The sequence below is a fragment of the Typopeltis vanoorti genome, chromosome 20 (assembly GCF_054136105.1).
Source record: "Typopeltis vanoorti isolate ZY-2024b chromosome 20, IOZ_Tvanoo_1.0, whole genome shotgun sequence".
Taxonomy (NCBI): domain Eukaryota; kingdom Metazoa; phylum Arthropoda; class Arachnida; order Uropygi; family Thelyphonidae; genus Typopeltis; species Typopeltis vanoorti.
Genome location: NC_143568.1, coordinates 24532921 through 24556769, shown reverse-complemented (window position 1 = coordinate 24556769; position 23849 = coordinate 24532921). Strand labels below are relative to the sequence as shown.

General features: G+C 37.0%; 1 protein-coding gene across 1 annotated transcript in view; it reads right to left on the bottom strand.

Moving 5' to 3' along the window:
* LOC150095284 (laminin subunit alpha-1-like) overlaps positions 1-23849 on the bottom strand; it is a 1249242-nt gene that overhangs the window by 478354 nt on the left and 747039 nt on the right. The window contains exon 41 of the mRNA XM_090410638.1: positions 11974-12090. Coding sequence (XP_090266764.1) covers positions 11974-12090 — 117 coding nt within the window. The remainder of the gene's footprint in view (positions 1-11973; positions 12091-23849) is intronic.

Genomic DNA, 23849 nt, shown 5'->3' with positions numbered 1-23849 from the left:
TGCTCTAATAGCGTCACATACATCATTAATTTTCACACCAGGAAAGCACAATTTTGTACCTCTCATCTATAACACCTTTTACTACTGAATCACCGTATAACCCTTGGTCTTTAATTTTTCTTTCACTCCCGATTATGTTCTCATTTTTCTTATCTCGGACTTGCTTCTTTTTGTTAGCTGATGCACTTAGTAGACATTTTTGTAATCACTCCAGCTGCCTCTTCACCTTTGATATGTATTTTATTAATCTTCAAATTTTCTCATCTCATCTCACTACATCAACCTCAAACTTCATGAAGGGGATCCCTTATTTTTTTATTATTATTATTATTCAGGCCTCCAAGGAGTCAAAAGACTCTTCGAAGGAGGTCCTTCCTAAGACATAAAGTCTGTCAAGACTCATTGAGGGGAGGTCCCCCCCTGAGAAACACAAAGTCTATCATACCACTCTTTAAACTCACTGACCGTTCTCGCTCTTACCACTCCATCAGGCAATGCATTCCACGGCTCAACCACCCTCCACACAAAGAAACCACTCCTTACCCTCTCGCTCACAGTTTCCTTTCGTAACTTCCAGGGATGGCCTCTTGTCATCACTCCTTCTCGCTGTTCAACCAAACGAAAGAACTCCCCAGTGTCAACCCTGTAACCACCTCTCAACAGTTTAAAAGTCTCAATCATATCACCTCTCTTTCTTCTATCCACTAAACTCTGCAGTCCACATTCTCTCAGCCGATCCTCATAACTATCCTTGTTCAGTCCTGAAACCATCTTTGTCATCCGTCTTTGTATCATTTCCACAGTTAATTTATCCCCTTCAAATCCTGGGGACCAAATCTGAGAACAATAGTCCAAGTGTGGTCTGATCAGAGACTTATACAACGGAATGATAACCCTCTTATCTCTGCAGGTCAGTGTCCTTCTCATAATAGCAGCAATCCACTGTGTTACCTTCACCACCTTTGCAATATGTTCCCTAAACTTCAGGTTTCTATCAATCATCAACCCCAGATCTCTTGTCTCCCCTACTTCCTCCAGTATAACTCCTCCCATAGAGTATGCAGCATCCCATCGATGTTTCCCAAACCTCAAGACCTTACATTTTGCTGCATTAAACTGATACCCCCATTCATTTGCCCATCTATCTAGCTTATTTAAATCCTCTTGCAGGGCTACCACATCTGCACTATTACTAATAATCCTTCCCAGCTTCGCATCATCTGCAAACAACTGAATATCCCCCTGCAATCCACTGGCTATGTCATTGATATAAAGGTTAAACAATATAGGTCCTAGTACTGAGCCCTGTGGGACCCCACTTGTAACCCTCTGCCTCCTGGAAACTGCTCCACCATACACAACTCTCTGATACCTATCAGACAGCCAATCCTGAATCCAGTTGACCAATCCAGACCTCCAGCTGACATCCAGACCCATGTGCTGCAACTTAAATATCAACTTATCATGTGGCACCCTATCGAATGCCTTTGCTAAGTCTAAGAAAATTGCAGTATATGCCTTTCCCTCATCTAATGTTCTTGTAACTTTATTATAAAAGGCTAGCATATTGCTAAAACAAGAGCGCCCCTTCACAAATCCATGTTGACTCTGCAGATAACATTACCCTCATCTGCCCAATGTTGTATACGATCCCTCACTACTTTCTCCAAGATCTTAACAACTACTGATGACACACAGACTGGCCTATAATTAGACACTTCCAGTCTGTTACCACCCTTATGTAATGGCACTATCTTACCTTCCTTCCATTCCCTGGGCACCTTTGCCAAAGCCAGACTTTCATTGAAAAGCCACGTTAAAGGCACTGTCAATTCCCTAGCACATTCTCTCAAAACTCGTGGTGAAATACCATCCAGTCCCACAGCTTTACTGACATCCAGAGTACTCAGTATCTGAAACACATTTTTTTTTTTTTTTGTTGTTAAAGTTTGATTGGGAACATAGATTAATACAGGAAATGTGTTTATATTATCATCATCATGCTTTTCATGGATTTAGGCCTACAATGGCCTGCTCCGGCCTCAGAAGTCATCAATGAATCTCGTTACAGGAAGTACTGGTCTTCTTTTTTCCTAATGGTTTGAAATTTAATACTTATATTGGTAATCTTTATATTTTCATTCTTTCAACATGTTCCATCCATTCATGTTCATTTTTCTTTACTTTTTTTTTATTACTGGCTCCTGGTTTAGTACTTTCATAATTTCTTCATTTCTTTGGTGATTAAATAGAGTATACTTTGCAGTTTTTCTCATAAACTTCATTTTAGCTGCTATTAATCTTTGTTTGTCTTTTTGTCTTATTGTCCAGATTTCACTTCCATACAATAGGACAGGTATGCTGACTGTATTATATACATTTAATCTAGTTTGTTTTTGAACTAGATTAGGTTTAAATACAGAGTTAATTACACCTGTTATTTATTTATTTATTTTTTATTTTCATATGTAATCATACATCCTACATAGTGAAATGAATTCACCTGTTCTAAAATCTTGTTATCTATTACTATTTTAGTTCTTATTGGATCTTATCTTTTAAAGGCCATTGTTTTTGATTTTTCTGTAGATATTATCATTCCATTATCTTTGGCTATTTCATTTAAATTTAAAATATCTTTCTATAAGTTATTTCAGAATGGTGGACAACAACAACAACATGAAATTCACATGCAGTTTTGGGACCATTGTTGTTCAATTTGTATGTTAATGATATTAGAATGGGTTTAACATGTGATAAGCAGCTGTTTGCAGATGATGCAAAATTGGGGAGAGCAATGCAAAGTTAAGCAAATGTTATGGCCTTACAGGAGGACTTGAATAGATTGCATATATGGGCAGGTAAGTGGAACTATCAGTTCAATGTTGCAAAACATAATGTTTTGAAATTTGGTAAGCAAAGATGGGATGCAAAGTATACACTTGGTGGGAAAATTTTGAAGGAGGTAGAGGAGATGAGAGATCTGGGAGTGGTGGTGAACGTGGACCAGAAATTCGAGGGCCATTTTGCACAAGTTATGAAGATGTCACATTGGATAATCACAATGATGCAGAGGACCCTGACATGCAGCGGTTATGATGACATTGTATAAGACCTTCATCAGCCTCATATGGATTATTGTGCATAAATTTGGTCACTGAGTTTTCATGGTGAAGAGGATACGTTTGAAAACGCCCAGAGAAGAGTTACAAGCTAGTCAGAATGTGGAGTACAAGGACAGATTGAGAGAATGTATGTTCTTCAATCAGATAACAAGGGGTTGTTATCTGGTTGACATGGAAGAGAATTTTCATAGAATAGGAGAGGGGGATAGAACAAGAGCCCATTGCTGGAAACTGTATAAGGAGGGTGTGAGCAGAGCAGTGAGGAACAGGTTCTTTGCATGGAGAGTGGTTGGTGAGTGGAATGCATTGCCTGAGTGTGTTGTGGGTGTAGACACATTGAATCAATATTGGATGGGCATTTTTTGCAGTAGTGTGTACCCCAAATAATCTCCAACTCAATGGAGGTCAAATGTTAATAATAATAATAATACCTTAAAGTTATGCTGACCCTTTCTAGTCCATTCGTTTGATGCCATTTGCCCAAAGAGAGAATGATTTTGGGTTTGTGTTCGTCTGGTTCAGACTCATCAAATGTGTGCAAAGATGTCTACATGTGTAAGGCATTAGAGAAGAACAGAGATCTACAAGTTGTCCAACTGTGTTCAGGCAGACTGTAGATAAGACTATACAAAAGAACAAACAGCTGGATTATTATGTCTGTATACAAATGCTAGGAGTATCACAAACAAAGGGATAGAATTTGTTGCCTTCGTTAATATATTGCGACCTCAGATTATAGGTATTAGTCAGACTTGGCTATCAAAATCCGACCTACTAACTGGTACCGAGTGTCAAGGGTACAGTATTTCTGGAAGAATAGAGAGGATAGGTGAGGAGGGGGCATGCTGCTAATGATATCAGATGACCTGATTCCAGTTAGAGTTGAGACATATGATTGTAGTACTACTAACAATATTTCATGTGGCACTGAGTTTGAAGCCATCTGGTATGAGGTGGAATCTAACAAGATCAATTACATAGTGGGCTGTTGTTACAGACCTGGTGGATCAGTTGCTAGTGATGAAGAAATGCATCACCAAATAGAAAAGATAAGCACAAAAAGTGTAATCATAATGGGAGACTTTAATTATCCAAATATTGACTGGGTAGTAGTAGAATCTCATGAGAAGAATGAAAATGAATTTATTGAGCTGTTGCGGGACAACTTCCTCAAGCAGCATGTGACAGAAGGAACTCGAGGGCAAAGAGTGTTAGATTTGATTATAGTGTCAGAGGGCATTTCAGTTAAAGACGTAACTCTTCTACCTTCAGTTGGTGACAGAGATCATATAATACTCACTTGGGAAGTGACTAAATTTATGAATATTCCATTCAGAAAAGATTACATGCTGAAGTACAAAGCAGGAAATTATGACCAACTGAGGAGTACAGTGATACCACGGCTAATGAAGATAATTCATTCCAGAATCACATTCGTTAGCCGAAACGTGATTTCCCATAGGTTTCTATAGAAAATTGTTTAATTCGTTCTGGATGCTGCCTACTATTTAAAGATAAGTTTTATGAAATAGTAAAAAGCACACTATAAAAGGGCAAAAACTCACAAAAAGGCTGAGAAGAACAGCTACCCAATTAGATGAAGGAGAATGGAAAGTAGAATGAAAAACTGGCGATCTTTACACTATTATATACACTTTATTTAACTGAAAATATGTACACAATGTTTTTACTATTCTTCTTCCAAATTTTCAAAGTTTATTCAAGGTAAGTCTCCTCTTCTTCAGTGGCTGGCCTCTGTCTCATTGCTAAAGGAGAAGTCAAAAATCTGTTCAAAGTTGATTGAACCTCTCTTTTTGTTTCAGAATGTTTTTTTTAAGTGATTCAGACAATTGTCTTCAACCAAGGCACAAAGTCTGTTCATTTCAGCATTTGTTGGGATGCTACTTTGTAGCCAAAGACTGAAACTCTTCCTAGTAGTGCAGCATTTTTTTAATGTCACCTGTTGGCATTCTTCCCTTTTTATTGCTGTCCTCCTCCTCTGATGAACACTCTTTATCTTCCTTGTCTCTTTCCTGATTCAGCTGCTTTTTCAACTCTTCAAAATCTTCTGTTGTCAGATCTTTTGAGTGTTATTCAACTAATTCTTCTACATCTTCATTTACCTCCAAATGTAATGTTTTGCCCCAAGGAGACTATCTTATCTACAATGTCAGCATTTTCAGCAGCAAGTTCCCCAACAGTATCTTCAGCATCTTGAAGACTGGAAACAGCACTTCTTATCTTGTTATCTATTCTTATTTCTTTCTTTTGCTCAATTGCGAGGAACTTTCTACTTCCCTTGGGTTTGTCGCTTACTTTTTTTGGACCCATTGTCAAGAAAATTTTTTTCACTTTTAAAATCTTTTTCTGAAAAATATAAAAGAAATATGACATATAGCATATTAATTATTTAATTAGATAAGAATAGAATTTACTAATTATAAATTAATCCCCTATAGTAGAATTTAGCCAAATAAAGAATAAATGCTATCACACTTACCTCTCGCATTCACAGCCACACAGAGCGTGCACAGTACTGACACTGGTATGAGGCGTCTCACTTCTCGCTGTCTCGAACGTAAACAACCCAGTTGGGTTGGTAGGTCGCCCCTGTGTGATGTGGTCAGCTCATTTCTTTGTCACACACATACAGATGGAAGAGATAAGCTCCTGGAATGGCCCAACCATTCATGTTTGCTGCTTTATGTTAGCGTGCACATCCACTAATACATTCATTAGCCGAGTCCGAAAAACAGCGGAAAAAATCTTCGTTAGCTGAAAAATTCATTAGCAGGGTCAATCGTTAGCCAAGGTATCACTGTATACTGAGTTCAGTGGAATGGGATTGGTTGCTAGATGGAAAGCATATCAACAGTGCATGGGAAGCATTTAAACAATACTTAACTGATGATATCAGAATAAGCAAGAGATTCATAAGAAAAGGATGATGTGGAAGGAATACAGTTTGCATAAGGATGACGTCCATTATGAACGTTATAAGCAGCAGGCTAGAATAGTCACAACTGTTGTACAGACAGCAAAGTCTGAGTATAAAAAGAAACTGGCTCTGGGTGCTAAAGACAACCCAAAAGAATTCTATCAATATGCTGCAAGTAAAAGAAAGAAAGAATGAATATAAAAGAATAACTCTTCTGAATCCTGATGGTGTGAGGGTTACAGATGCAGAAGAGTTGTTCAGTTAATGAGTGCCCATTTTGTTAAAAGCTATCAACCTGGTGTACACAACATTGAGCTCACTGTTACTTCTTTACTAGATGAAGAAACACAGGTGTTTGAGGATGAGGTATTAGAGCTGTTGCACAAATTGAATAAGAATTCAGCAATAGGGACTGATGGGATATCAGCACGTGTGCCAAAAGAATGTTCAGCTGAACTGGCCATTCCTTTGAGCAGGCTGTTTAATACGAGTCTCAGAACAAGGAAAATTCTGCAGGAATGAAAGGAATGTATGATAATTCCATTGCATAAGGGTGGTGCAAAGACCCGATGTATCCAACTATTGACCAATTAGTATCTCAGGAGTGATGGTGAAGATTTTGAAATAATTGGTTAGGGCTCGCATTCAGAAATGGATTGACAGTGAATCTGTACTTTGCAATGAACAACATGGGTTTACTAAGGGAAGGTCATGTTTTAGAGACTTGCCCACATTCTATAACAATGTTACCAATGAAATAGACAAGGGGAATGGATACACCATGATACGTTTGGATTTTGCTAAAGTTTTTGACAGAATACAGCGTGGCAGAATGTTGCATATATTGGAAAAATGGGTTTGGGTTATAGAATATTAGCATGGATAAGAGGATGGCTGACTGAGAGATATCAAAAAGTAGTATATGGGAAATGTACGTCTGCAAGATTTAAGGTAACAAGTGGTGTACCACAAGGATCAATGCTTGGTCCACTGTTATTCAATCTGTACATTAATGATATTGGGAAGGATTTGACAAGCAACATACAGCTATTTGCTGATGATGCAAAGATAGGTAGGATAATCATATGCAGTACTTGTAGAATGATTTGAATAGGCTGGAATTGTGGGCATCAGAAAATGGGTGTCAGTGCAACGTGAGTAAATGTAAACTCATTCACTTTGGCATGATTAGATATCCAATGTCGTATTATATTGGTGGAATTAGGCTAGAAGAAACTGAATTTTGTGTTCTCTTCTTTTCTATATTATTAATTTTAGACAAAAGGTCGGGTCTATACACGACAAAATCCTTTACAAAATCCATTCTATACTTCTAAAATAAAGTTTTCAGAATATTTTATTAATTTGTTATTTAAAATTATACTATATATTTTGTAACAGGAATTTAGAATACAGTGATACTCCGAAGTTACGTGGTAGGTGGGACCAACGAAAAGCACATAAGTCGAATTCGCATAACTCGGGGTATAATTTTGCATGTAATTTATATATATATACAAACATACAATTGAGACCAAAGGTTTACAAAAACACCTATATTTTTTAAGAAATATAGGGTAATCATAATTGTAGTTTTTCGTACATAAAAAAAGAAAGTTATTTCGATGTCGATGGTTTCATAAAATCTAATAGATTCATCTGACGGCATAATGTCATAATGTCGTTTTCTTGTCATGCAAAATTTCTTCATAGCAAGCCAGTGATTTTTTTTATTCCTTGCCTTGTGGCTACAATTCGTCCCTCATTAGAATCTATGTCCTCCAAAATCTGTAAACCTTTCTTAATTAAGCTGAGACCTTCTGTTAATTTTGCAATTGCCATGTGCTTTTCTGGTAAAACTGGATCTGAGGTTTCAGTCTCTTCAGTAGCGCTTTGCTTATGCATCTCTATGAGCTCGTCGATTGTAAGCTCCTTGTTATGTGAGTCTAACAGCTCGCTGACATCTTCACTGTCGACTTCTAAATCTAATTGCCTGGCAAGGTTGACAACTTCTTCTATTGCCTCAGCAACTTCATCAGTTTCTGGCAACATTTCCGTTTCGCATTTAAAAAAGGATGGACAAAGTTTTTTCCAGACACCATTCAAGGTTTTTTGGGAAATTTCACCCCAAGAATCTCCAATAATCCTTACAGCATCTAAAACATTAAACTGCTTCCAAAACTCTTTAACAGACAGTTGCTCATTTTGCCTCATAGATTCATTCAGACTTGCAAATGCCGTGTGTAGTACGCTTTGAATGTTTTGATAACTCCTTGGTCCATCGGTTGAAGTAAGCTGGTTGTATTTGGAGGCAAGAAAACAACTTTTACACATGGATCAAAATCAATTCAAGTTGCAGGAGGGTGACCAGGTGCATTATCAATAATGAGCATAACTTTAAACGGAATTTTTTTAAACTGGCAATAACGTTCAACTTCAGGTATAAAGTGGTGACCAAACCAGTCTTCAAAAATAGAAGCTGTCACCCAAGCTTTAGAATTTGACTTCCAAATCACTGGCAAGCCAGCTTTAGATTTTTTTTTTCAGAGCTCTTGGATTTTCGGAGCGATAAATTAAGAGAGGTTTTAACTTACAATCACCAGCTGCATTTCCACCAAGCATTACTGTCAACTGGTCTTTGGAAGCCTTAAAGCCAGGAAACGTTTTTTCTTCACGTCCAATGAAAGTTCTCTTAGGCATCTTTTTCCAGAACAAGCCAGTCTCGTCTACATTAAATATGGTTTGACTGCTATAGCTACCTTCCTCGATGATAGCCTTAAGTGTCTCAGGAAAAGCAGACGAAGCTTCTTTATCAGCGCTTGCCACCTCTCCACTCTCCGCGATGCTGTGCCAGTTACAGCGATTTTTAAATCGGTTGAACCAACCATTACTGGCCACAAAATTTTCTTCTTTGGTCGCTTCTCCAGCTTCTACTTTTAGCCTCTCAAAAATCAGCTTGGCTTGGCTACATATCGTCATTTGATCAACTGGGCAATTTTTTACTCTCACTTGATTATTACGCCATAATTTAAGCATCATTTCTATCTCCAATAATCCCATGACGTTTACGAATTATGCTTGAATTCAATGATTGGGCATTTTTCACAGCAGCAAGAATTCTTTTCTTATCTTTCATGATTGTTCTTACTGTGGATTCCTGTAGATCGAACTTCTTTGATAGCTCACAAATTTTCATTCCGCCTTCAAAATCCTTAATAATGTTGAGTTTTGTTTCCAAAGTCAATGTTTTTCTTTTCTTGCTAGCTGTAGAAAAATCGGACTTTCTTCTTTTGGATGACATTATTATTTTTTATGCGATTTTGTAGACTATAAAAATTGTGTATGAATGGAGACCGCGCGAAACACGTCAGCGCTTGTTCACAGCATGTGCAACACTGGCAAATGCGGCCGGCACGGAAAGATACGACTAGTTGTGAGGTGTGATGGGAATACATACATATAATAAACCGCGTAACTCCGGATTCGTGTAAGTCGGGGTATTACTGTACTTATACCTCTATAATTTTTAAGGTCATCTCTACTACTTTTTTTAAAGATTGGGATCACTATTGCTTTTTTCAATTCTATTGGTGGGTTACTTGTTGAATAGATTTTATTTAGAAATAATAAGTCTTTCTTTAAACCTTATTCCTGAATATTTACATAATTCTGAACCTAACTTATCTTCTCCAGGTGATATTCTGTTTTTTGATTCTTTCAAGCTGATTTCTAATTAATCTTTAGTTTTTCCATGTCATTTTCTTTGAATGTTTGCCAGTTATCTTTTTTAAAATATTTGTTTCTCCATAATTCTGTTTAGAAATTCCTCTAATTTCAATTTGTTGTTTAAATTTAAGCTTTCTCTAGTATCTGTGCTTAAATGTTTCAAAATCTTATATATATTGGATCCTATTCTATATAAGTCATGTTCTAAATTAGAAATAAATTTGCTCCATGAATCTCAATGTGTTTTTCTGACTTCTCTTTTAGCAATGGCTCTTATTTTTTTTTTTTTTTTATCATCTTCTAATCTTTTACTGCTTAATAATTTATGATATGTTTCTTTTTTCATTTCTTTGAATGTATCATCCCATATCTTCATTTTTTCTTTTTAATGAATTTTTTGGTCTTTCCTGAGCTATCTTCTGCTGCTGTATTTAGTATTGTTACTAAATTGAGGAGTTTCATTGCAATGTTTGTATAAGAAGGCTCCAGTTTCAGATAAGTTTTTTGGAATAATCAATTGTAAATGAGTGTGTTTATGAGTAAGAGTTGCTGAAAAAGCTGTATGCTTGCAGTGTTTCTAATGTGGACTTTTTAATTTAAATTTGTTTATGATATTGTTATTATGAACAATTATGATTATGTTATTATTATGATATTATAAACTTTGAGTAGTATTGTAACCAGCAAAGGAAAGATAATGGCAGCTTTGTCTTTGCAGAAATTTAATTTTGAATTGTGAGGTGTGCTATATGTATTCTTTTCATTATGTAGATAAATTATTTACAATTAAGATGGATGGAAGGAGGGTGTGCGAAGTTGATCTGTATGAGAACTTGATGAATGGTAGCATATTGGTAACTGAAATTGTTAGTAGCAAGAATATCACGAGAAGGATGAGTGCTTGTCTGATAGGGAAAAAAGGACAGCATAAAAGAGAAGCGAAAAAATAGTAAAAAAGTTTTGAAAAAGTGAACAAGCGATCTGATGACCTTAACAATCGATAGTAAGAAAGACAAAAGCAATATGAATGTAGTGGAAGTTGAGGAACAGAGTGCAATTAAAGATAAGGTGGTGATCGGCACTGATGGCAAACAAGCATGTATGGCTGGCAATAAAATTGAGAGAGTGAATGAGAGTGAAAATGTGATGCAAGATTTGAAAGATAAGTTGGTTAAGATGAGGCAAGAGATGAAACAGATGCAGAATGAAATTCGGAGAATTCAAGATATGTATGGATGAGGGAAAATGAATGATACTGTTTTGAAAGAGGTAACAAAAGACTTGCGAGTGGCATTGTATTGTAATTCAATTATTAGAGGTGTGGTAAATGAGAAGACGCATAAGGTTTGTTTTTCTGGAGGTAAAGTGAGTAGATTGATTAAGGCATTGGATATGAGGAGTAAGTGAGCAAAAGAGTTGGTAGTGGTAATAGGGACAAATGACTTGCCATTTATATCTCTATGGCAGGGGTTCTCAACCTTTTCCAGTGGCATACCACTATATTTAATTCAAGATATTAGATGTACCAGTAAGGCAGTGACTTGCATACCATAGGTTGAGAATCCCTGCTCTATGGACTTTAACATCTATAGAAAACTTTGATGTCTTTTCATTTAAGATAAATAATCTAATATTGATTTCTATTCTCTTACTGCCCAAATATATTTATGTATGTCTTTATGTTTATATAAAGAATTCATTATTTTAAGATTATTATAAACTACAAAGACAATCAATTTTTAACCATTCCTGTTTAGAATATGTTTTCCATGTATTCCTATATTATTATTAATTTTTGTTTTCCCAATTCTTGTATTTAAGTATCCTGCTAATATTACAAAGTCATTTTTATTTATATTATTATACATATTTTGTAATTGATTATAAAGTTCAATATCATCATCTTCTTTTCCTTCTTCTGGGGCATATAAAACAATTGTTGATAAATAACCTCTAACTATTTTTATTCTAGCTTCTATTATTCATTCATTCCATAGTTTATAATATGTTAACTGTAATTATGTGTTAACATACTTCTTCCAAATTAAAACTGGTAAAGTTAAGAAATGATTTAATTTATTCACTCCATGCTACATATGTATAATCATATAAAAATAATCTAACAACATCAGCAGCAATCTGCTGATGTTGTTAGAACCAGATTTAATTAATGAAATAATATACCTCTGTCAATTCAGATGAATTTGCAATAAATAATCTGGCCACCTCAATCATTTCCATCGCTAATGCTAAACTTGAGTTAGTCTGGTTTGCAATAGCTGTTGTAGAATATACTGCATGCTGGAAGAAAAAAAAAAAAAGAAAAAAAAAAATTTAAGAGAGAAATATTTAAAGTACTATATATATATATATATATATAGTGTTTAGTTTCAAATTAAAGTAGAAATTATCTTATACATATGTATGTATACATACCGTATTTTTCCATGTATAGGACGCCGCCCCCCCCCCATGTATAAGACAAACCCTACTTTTTCGAAACCAAAATTAAGAAAGCAATATTTTAAACATTAAACAGAACATATTTGATATTTTTTTAAAATATTCAATGTATATTTAGTAATTATGTAATAGTTTTAAGGTACATACTAAGAATTAAAATTAATTAAAATTAAAGAAACATGTATTAACTACAGTGAAAATTATTTAATTGTAAATATTTCATCCTAAGTATCTTAGGACATCATCAGTAGAGTAGTTTAAATAATAATAGGAATAACATACAGTTAGGGCTCATGATTACAATAGAATCTCATTAAACCTGCGTAATGTGTTATAGAAGTAAAAAAAGCCATAGGATCCATTGGGAAAAGTCTAAACTTTTACATAGATCTTTATATAAACATGATATAAAGATATCAGAACATTATATAAAGTTCTGAAGACCTACTACACAGACCAAATTTAAACCGCAACGATGTTCTTACTATTCCTAAAGCATGGGAAATTGTTATACAAAATTGTGTAAAATAATTATTATTAGTTTTTTTTTTTTTATTTATTTATTTATTTTTTTTTTTTTACTTCTGTAACACATTACGCACGTTTAATTTATTATTATTATTATTATTATTGTTCCGGAAAACTCCAAGGAGTCTACAGACTCATCGAGGGAGGCCCTAACATCATGTCTGGAACAACTATTCAACATTCACACAGTATCTATCATATCTTGCCTTGAACTCATTCACGGTCGTAGCACCCACAACAGAATCTGGAAGCTTATTCCACTCATATACCACTCTCCAAGTAAAAAACCTAGCTCAAACACCCTTGTCAACCTCGCTCTTGCCCAGCTTCCATGCATGGCCCTAGTCCTCCCACCACCAGTCATATTTTCAAAAATATCTTCTGGATCAATCTTATAAAAATGTCTCAATCATATCACCCCTCCTTTGCCTATCGTCCAATTTCTGCAACCCACAAATTCTCAACCTGTTCTCATAAGGTTCATTCCATAGACCTGCTATCATCTTGGTCACTCGTCTCTGGACCCTCTCCACTTCCTCCCCATCACGAAGAAACCCTGGTGCCCATAACTGGGCACAGAAGACCAGATGGGGTCTTATCAAGGCACGATACAAAGGAACAACAACTTGTTTGTCTCTGCATGTTAAAGTATTTTTCATAAGCCAAGTGATTTGGTGAGCTGTTTTAGTCACTTTTGCAATGTGCCCCCTAAACTTCAACTCCCTATCCACCAGCACTCCCAAATCCCTGGCCTCATCAATCTCCTGGAGTACAGTTCCACCAATGCGTATACTGCTGCTGTTCTTTTGTGTATAACCTTACACTTTGCCACATTAAACTGACATCCATTTTTCCTAGCCCAGTTCTCCAAACTATCCAAATCATCCTGTAAAATTTTGACATCCTGTGCACTCACAATTGCTCTACCCAACTTTGCATCATCAGCAAACAAGTAAACACTTCCTCTCAAATCCTTTCCAATATCATTGATGAACAAATTGAAAAGCAGTGGTCCAAGAACAGAGCCCTGCGGCACTCCACTAGTCACAAGACGTCTTTTTGACTCCACTCCTGAATAAACCACTCTCTGGTATCTCTCCTTCAACCACCCACCTATCCATCTTACCAACCCTATATCTATCCCCATCTGCTCCAGTTTACTGATTAGGGTTCCATGTGGTATCCTGTCAAAGGCCTTGGCAAGGTCCAGTAGTATCACTGTAAACCCATTACCCCTATCCAGTTCAGCCGTCACTGTGTTATAAAACGTGAGCAAATTACTGAGGCATGATCTATCCTTCACAAAACCATGTTGTCCCCCATACAATATCCCATTTTCATCTATCCAATCCTGTATTCTTTTCTTGACTAATTTCTCTAAGACCTTGACAATGATTCCTGATATGCTAATCGGTCGGTAATTTACAACAGCAGTCTTGGAACCACCTTGATGCAGTGGAACTATTTTCCCCTCCTTCCACCCGCTTGGGACTAACCCAGACCAGAGACTCAAATTAAATAAAATGGTCAAGGGTACTGACAATTCTTTAGCTGCTTCTCGTACTACACGAGCTGATATACCATCCAATCCCACAGATGTATTGACATTGAGGTTATGCAATAGACTACTCACCTCCACTTCATTCACCACAATTCCTGTATAATCTACTGGTTTATTCGTTTCTGCAATGTCACCACCTGGATGATATATTCTTGCAAAGTGCTCACTCAGTAACTCAGCTATCTCAACTGATTCAGTTACCTCCCTACCATCGTCATTCTTTAAAATCATTCTGCCATGTACATTTTTCCTTTTACTTGCTACATATCTAAAAAACTGTTTAGGATTCTCTTTAGCCCATGGCCAATGTTCTTTCGTAATCCTTTTTTGCTTTTCTTACTACACTCGTTACCCTTCTGGCCTGTGCTTTATACCGTTCATGTGCCTGCTGGTCACCTTTCTCCTTAAATTCCCTCCATAGTTGTTTCTTTTTTTGCAGCTCAAACTTAATGGTGTTATTCATCCATTTAACCCCTACTTGATTTATTATTCGGACTCTAGGTATACAGTCAGCCATTGCTTCATGCAAGCACTTCTTAACTACCTCCCATGCACTATCAACTTCTAGTCCTTGCAGTTGTACATGCCATGGCACTGAGCCAATCAAACTCCTAAGCTTTTCATACTTTCCAGCCCGATAATTCCACATGTACCCTGTCTTAATTTAAAATTCTACACCTTTAGCCACCTCCGAAGTCAAGACCCTATGATCACTCTCACCGATTGGTGGCAATGTGGTCATATTTGTTACAACCAAATCCTCAGATGTAATTACTAGGTCAAGCACTCTCTGACCCCTAGTATTTTCCATTACATGCTGTCGCAGATAGTTATCCCTTAATAACCACATAAAATCCAATTCCTTCCTCCCATGTGTCCTCTCCTCACTCCAATCAATGCGACCATAGTTGAAATCTCCCATAATAATCACCCTCCTTCCACTCATTTCTTCTATTTGCTTGTGCATACTGTCACCACCATCTTTTCCATCACCTGGTCTATAGCAGCACCCAATTGTATATTTAGTTCTGCTAGCCATAATCTCACACCAAATGGCCTCAAATGTGCGCTTTTCTCTATCCTGCAATTCAACTTCTATTCTCCTTGGCTGTAGCTCATCAGCTATCATCAACAATACTCCTCCCCCCATTTTATTCTCTCTGTCATTCCTGAACACACTATACCCATCACATTCAATCCCACTAGCTATATCATCTACAGTCAGCCATGTTTCACTAATACCAATAACCTGTGGTCTGGAAGTGCCAACCATGGCTAAAAACTCTTCCTTCTTGTTCCTAATACTCCTAGTATTAGTGTACATGAATTTAAGACCCCCATTAGCCCCAACCCTACCTTGATGCCTTATATTAACTATCCCACTCTGGTTTGTTGTCCTTATTTGCTCTAGCATATTATATTCATTCTTACATTCAACTGCCTCCCTAAGGACTGTATATCTACTCCCCCTCCTTAACAAATCTAGTTTCCCTGAATTTGCACATCCACTACATTCAGCAACACTTTCTCAAGTCATCTTACACCATAACCATTCAAATGCAAGCCATCCATCTTATATAGATCCTTTCGCCCATCAAACTCACTCCACACGTCCACAAATTCCACACCACTCATCATACATAACCCACGCATAAAGTCATTCGCAATTATGGCCCTCCTTTTAAACATTTCACTGTCATACCGTGGCAAAAGACTAATCATTCTAACTCTCTCACTCTTTTCTTTTGCTACCTCAAACAATTCATTCAGGTCTTCTATCATTTCCATTTTATCTCCTTTCAAATCATTCGTACCTGCCACAACAATCATTTCTTTCACCCTTTCCTTTTGCTCTCTAATAGACTCAGTTACATCCTTTATGGTCGCACAAGGTTGGTACGATTTTGTCAAATCCTCTACTAACACACCTCGTACTAACGAGTCTCCATACAGCACTCTATCCTTCATTTTGTTCATGTTCACATTCATACACCTATTTTTCCTGTCATACCTTTTATTATTGGTTGGTTCATTCAGTCGACTTTTGTTCATGCACTCTAGCTGCTGTTTTCCCCTTTCTATCTCACCATTCAACAACGTGATCTCACTCAATGCGTCTATCTCATCTTTTTTATTCTCTGAGAAACCATTAATACTATCATTCACACTTTCTACATTCACACTCTCATAATTCTCATGTACAACCTTGCCGTTTCTTGTCATATTGCTATTTTCTTCATTCTGAAGTTTGACAAAAATATCACACTCACGATCCGAAATACACTTCAATTCCTCATTCTCCCTACATTTTCTACACACATTCAATCCTTTATTATCATCTATCCACACTCCGACCACACTCCGCAAAGCGTACATTAATGAGATTCTATTGTAATCATGCGCCCTAACTGTATGTTATTCCTATTATTGTTTAAACTACTGTACTGATGATATCCTAAGATACTTAGGATGAAATATTTACAATTAAATAGTTTTCGCTGTGGTTAATACGTGTGTTTCTTTTAATTATGATCTCACCACAGGTTTCGTTATTTAAAAAAAATAATAATAAAAATTACTAAGCAATGCATAACACTGCATATCGTTTTTTATTTCCGGACATTTTTATGGACTAGTGCTCAAACTATTGTTAATGCATTAATTTACCCCACCAACAAGTTGCAGATATATGAATACTTTCGGAGTTCTGATTGGTTTATTCAGAATCAGCTGTTAATGACATCAATCGACAGAGTTAACAAAGACTGGTGATTGGCAAATGTCTGTTTGTGGAGACAAGGTACCGGCAGTTTCACCACAGCAACTGCAGGCATCTCAACCGGTTACTCCCGTGTATAAGACAACCCCCAATTTTTGGTCTAAAAATTTTGGAAAAAAAAGTATCGTTTTATACATGGAAAAATACAGTACACACACACACACACACACACAAGGAAGGAGAAGGGGGGCTGGAAAGTTGTTGATAAAAGTTGTCTCCTTATATATCCTAAAAGAAAAATTCCGCTGCTTCCTCCATTATTACTCAATTGTAATAACAAATTATTACAATTTGATGAAACATGAGAGTTAAAGGATTTTAAGATATAATCTTTCTTGTGGTTATTATTATTATTATTACTATGATTCAGGCCTCCATGGACTCAAAAGACTCATAGTAGGAGGCCAATCCTAGAAAATGCAGAGTATATCATTCCACTCCTTGAACTCAATGACCATTCATGCTCTTACCCATCTATCAGGCACTGCACTCCATGATTCAACTACAATTTTGCAAAAGAAACCACTTTTCATCTTCTTGCTCACAACTTCCTTACGTAACTTCCAGGAATAGAAGTTACTTCCTTTTATAACTCCCCCCTTGTCCTCAGTCCTTTTCCCTGTTCTACCAAGCAAATGAACTTCCCAGTGTCAACCCTGTAACTACCTCTCAACAGTTTAAAAGTATCAATCATATCACCCATCCTTCTTCGATCTACCAAGCTCTGCAATCCACATTCCCTCAGCCTGTCATCATAACTAACATTCTACAATACTGAAACCAATCTTTATTATCTGTCTCTGTACCCTTTCCACAGTTAATTTATCCCCTTCAAATCCTGGGAACCAAATATGACAGCAATAGTCCAAGTAAAGTCTGATCAGGGCTTTATAGAATGGAATGACAACCCTTTAATCTCTGTTGGTTAGAATCCTTCTCATTATTGCAGCAATCCTCTGAGTTACTTTCATCACCTTTGCAAAATGTTCCCTGAACTTCAGGTTTCTATCCATCATCATCATCATCGTCCCAGATCCCTTGCCTCCCCTACTTCCTCCAGTACAGTTCCTCAAATGGAATATGCAGCCTCCAATCGATGTATCCCAAACTTCAAAACCTTATATTTCGATAAATTAAACTGACATCCCCATTCATTTCTCCATCTGTCTAGTTTATTCAAATCCTCTTGCAGGGCTGCCAAATCTACACTATTACTACTAACCCTGTCTACGCGGTTAGCCTAGTGGCTATGCGCTTCACAACCATCTGCCTGGGGAAGGAGTGCCCTAGGTTCAATTCCTGTCAACGACGTGAGCTTAAAGATCTTCCTCAGCCATAGCCAAGTTAGCCAGTCTTGAACATGGACAGCAGGGTTTTTTCCACCAGTTTATCTGGGGTTTTTCATCCTGCAAGCAGGCAAACCAGTCCAGTGAACACACACGGATTACAGTCAGTAATACTGACTCAGCCATAGGTCTGATTCATCAGCTATGCCAATTCTGGAGCCCGGATAAAATTCGGGGGGGGGACTGAGATGGTGCCGTACCTCCCCATAAAAGGGGACTCACAACTGTGTATCATCATATGATTATTATTATTATTACTACTAACCCTTCCTAGCTTCACATCATCTGCAAACAACTGAATATCTCCCAGCAATACACTGACAATGTCACTGATATAAATGTTAAACAAGACAGGTTCCCAGTACTGAACCCTGTGGGACCACACTTGTAACCTTCTGCCTCCTTGATATTACTCTTCCCATACACAATTCTCTGATACCTATCAGATAACCAATCCTGAATCCAGTTCACCCCGACATCTAAAACCATGTACTGCAATTTAGATATCAGCTTATCATGTGGTGCCCTGTTAAATATCTTTGTAAAATCCAAAAAAATGACAGAATATGCCTTTCTCTCATTAACTACTCTTTTCACTTTATTATAAAAGGCAATCACATATTACTAAAGCAAGAGTGACGCTTAACAAATCCATGTTGACTCTCACAGATAACATTACTCTCATCTTCTCAAAGCTGTATATGGTCCCTCACTAATTTCTCCAAGATCTTTACAACTACTAATGAAACACAAACTGATCTATAATTTGACACTTCTAGTCCTACCACCCTTATGCAATGGCACTATCTTACTCTCCTTCCACTTCTTGGGTACCTTTCCCAGACTTTCATCAAAAATCCAGGCTGCATTTTCAATTTCATTGAAAATACAAGAACTCTCAGTTCTTTAGCATATTCTTCCAAAAGCCCTTGGAAAATTCCATCCAGTTCCACTGCTTTATTGACATCCAGAGTACTCAGTATTTGCAACACACTCTCCTCTTGTACTTCTAAACCCCAAACCTGCCCTTTCCCTCTATTATTAAAACCTACTTATCCAGGATGAAATACCCCAATAAAGTACTTTCTGATTCCAATCTTTGAGTTTCTTATTTGGTTTTAAAACAATGTGGGATTTAATATCCCCTTAATATAAATAACCCCAATAAAGTGTTCACTGAACAACTCCACTCTGTCCTCTGCATCAGTCATTCTATTCTCATTTATATTCAACGATGCCATTCTTCCACAATCTTTTTTCCTCCTAGTGACCACATAGCTCTAAAAAATTGCTCAGGATTTTCTTTGGATCTCAGGGCCAATGTTTTCTCATATTCCAGTTTTGCCTTCCTTACCATACTAGTCACTCTCCTGACCTAAGTCTTATTTTCTTCATGCATTTGCTCTCCACCCCTCTCCTTATATCTCTTCCATAACCTCTTTTTTTACCTGCAGTTCATGTTTGATATTGTTTGTCATCCACTTTATATTGAATTGTGTCCTCTTCTTCACTTGTGGAATACCACTTATTATTGCTGCTAATAAATATTCCTTCACTATTTCTCAAGCACTAATGATAACTTTCCCTTCCAATTCCTCCCTCCAATGAACTGTCCCAAGACTTTCTAAGACTATTATAATCACCTGCCTTATAATTCCACATACATTCCTTTCTCTGTGATACTCCTGCATGTGTATTCATCTTACAAGACAAAACCACATGGCCACTCTCTCTCTCTCCAACTAGGGGAAGAGATGCCATCTCAGTTATTATCAGCTCTTCTGATGCTGTGACCAAATTTGAAACTCTTGAACCTCGTGTTCCTTCTACTACATGTTGCCTAAGACATTTATCCCTCAAAAATTGTAGAAATTCCATTATCAGTTGCCTTAATATAATTTTTGTTCTAGGTGTTTATCAGAACTTTTCAGCCCTCCCTCTGTGTGTGTGTGTGTGTGTGTGTGTGTGTGTGTGTGTGTGTGTGTGTGTGTGTGTGTGTGTGTGTGTGTGAAGAAACATAAGTTCCTCCAAGCACAGAAATGCTTACAATGTGTTTCTGAAATGTACTGTTTTCTTCAAAGCCTATTACCTCTGTATAACATTTATGGAAATGGTAAAAGTCTTGGACACTTCAGGAAAACTATTCAAGACTATTGGTGGTCAATCGATATTTTGAAGGACATTAACAACATCAAGGAAGCTTCGAACGAAGTGTCAACAAAGTGTTAAAAGGATCATGGAGAAACCTTCTTCCAGCATTTATGCACGACTTCGAGGAATTAGAGCAAGAGGAGAATGTTATTGAAGACATTACTAAGCTTGCGCAAGAGGCGGGATTGGACGATATTACAGCTGAAGATGTGACAGAAGTCTTAGATAGCCATGATAAACCACTTTCCAATGAAGACTTAAAAGAATTAGCCGAACAATTAAGTCAACATCCAAAGGAGGAGAAAGAAAATGAAGAAGGTCCTCTGAGAGATATAAAAATGCCCGATTTTTATATCTAAAAGGGCTGCCTGTATTCAGTTGTTTTCTGCTAAACTGGATTAAAGACCATGGAAATGATGTTGATGATGGAGAAGCAATTTTATGATAATAATTATCTATTATGAGCATATGTTTATCAGTGTACAATCTGTGTGTACAATTTTTTTGCAAGTTTCAGTTGGGGAAAAGATAACCAACAACTGATATCCAATGCTCATTGTGATGTGAGGAGATCTATGGATCAATAAAGAAATAACACATTCAAGATGTGAAGAAAATGAAGGTTTGCTCATGGTCAATTCAATATGAGGTAACCCTTTAATCAGCAAATCAGCATATATGAGGTCTACAAAGACCAGGCAAGGAGGGTGACTTGGTTGGTGAGAGTAGCTAAAGAGAGGTATGAACAGCAGTTAGCTAATGAAGCCAAAAAGAATCCTAGGGAGTTCTTTCGATATGTAGCCAGCAAAAGAAAGAATTATTATGGAAGGATGACACTGATAGGAAAACATGGTATAAAGACAGCTGTTGCAGAATGTGTGGTGGAGATACTTAATGAGCAGTTCATAAAGATCTTTCAATCTTGTGAATGTGACTTCATGGAGAGATTGAGAGCAGTTGATGATGGGGAGGAGAGACTGACTGTAAGTGAGCAAGAGGTGTTTGGGGAGTTGAGTAAACTAGATGTAAATAAGGCTGTAGGACTTCATAATATATCACCACGTATTCTGAAGGAATGTGCCAGGGAGTTGACAGCTGCCTTGACATATTTTTTTAATACAAGTTTTGCATTCGGTCAAGATCCTAAGGAGTGGAAGGAGGACAAGATTGTGCCACTTCATAAAGGAAGTGATCGAACTCAAGCATCAAACTATAGGCCTATCTGTGTGTCAGGTGTTGTGGTTAAGTTGTTGGAGAAGCTTCTGATAACTAGGATCCAGAGGAGAAGGATACACAGTAATATACTTGGATTTCGCCAAGGCTTTTGATAGAGTACCTCATGATAAGTTGACAGTCAAACTAGAGCAGATGGGGTTGGATATTAGATTAGTGCATTGGATTGGAGACTGGCTATCTGGTAGGTATCAACAAGTTGTGTATGGGGGAGCAACATCCAGGAAAAGGAAAGTTACTAGCGGTGTGCCTCAGGGGTCTGTTTTAGGGCCATTACTGTTTAACTTGTATATTAATGATATTAGTGAAGATTTGGATGGAGATTTTCATTTGTTTGCAGATGATGCAAATTTGGGATGAACCATGAAGAGTGGAGAAGATGTTGTGGCCTTACAAGAAGACTTGAATAAATTGAGTGACTGGGCACGGAAATGGGGATGTGAGCTCAATGTTGCAAAATGTAAGGTTTTAAAATTTGGAAAACATAGATGGGATACAGAATTTATGCTTGGTGAGAATATATTGTTGGAGGTAGAGGAAATAAGAGATGTGGGGATGATAGTGGTAAGGATTTAAAATTTAGGGGACACATCGCCAAAATTGTGAAGACAACTCAAAGGCTTCTGGGATTGATGCAGAGGACACTGACATGTAGAAGTAGGGAGATTCTTGTTCCGTTGTATAAGGCTTTGATTAGGCCACACAAATGGACTATTGTGTCCAGGTTTGGTCACCTGGTTTTCAAAAAGATGAAGAGATGTTGGAAAGGGTCCAAAGGCGACTGACTAAGGTAGTTTGTGACCGCTGGCATGTCGAGTATGAGGAAAGATTGAGAAGATGTAAATTGCAGTGTCTGGTGGACAGGAGGAAGATGGGAGATATGATAGAGACCTACAAGTTGGTAAGGGGTTGTTATAGGATCAATGCTGGAGAAGTTCTTCAGAAAATAGTGGGAGATGGGGGGAGAACCAGAGGTCATTCCTGGAAACTGTATAAAGAGTGTGTGAGTAGGGGAGTGAGAGGCACGTTTTTTTCGTGCAGAGTTGTGAATGATTGGAAGACCTTGCCTGAGAGTGTGGTCGGCAAGGAGTTTGAATGTGTTCATGGCAGGGTATGATGAGCTGTGTGTGTGATAAAAAGACTTCCCAGATGATTCTTTGACTCCATGAGGTCTTGGGGTAATAATAATAATAATAATAATAATAATAATAATAATAATAATAATAATAATAATAATAATGTTTATGCCAATCCATCTCATTCCATCCATTGACTACTCTATAAACAAACAAACAAAAAATAAATAAATAAATAAAAATTTCCTCATGCCTTTGCTAATTGTGCTCTTACATAATTTCCTGGAGACAAACCCCCTTTTCTCTACATTCTGAAATATACTGAAATCATCTACTGAAGTCATATACTGAAAATATTCTTCTACATCAATCCTATAAACCTTCATGAGTAAATAATATGTTTTTGTTATATCTCCTCTTTTAATCTATCAACTACTAGAAACCTTGTAACCCACACACCTTCATTCCATCAACCTGCCATTATCATTCAACTATAGATCCTCTCTAATAATTTCTCATCCTTAAAAAACTCAGGTGATCGGAGATGTGAGTACAATAGTCTGGCTATGGCTGTAACAACCTAATATTGTTAAAACCAAAGGAATAGTATGAGAATAAAAACTTTCCTTATCTTTATCTTTGTTAGTCTTCAACATGCATGTAATCCATGTGCATAACCTTACATTTTGCTGAATTAAATTGGCAACCATTAACTTTGTCGATACTGACAGTCTGTTTAATTAACCATCAAAATATCCACATTACCTTTATTAGCTACTACTTTATCTAGTTTTGCTCTATCAGCAAATAACTTGATATTTCCCCATAAATCATTTCCTATATCACGGATGAAAAAATTAAGTATCAGCAGCAGCCACCACAGAGCTCTACAGCACATCAATAGTTTGTCAACTGTATTCTCT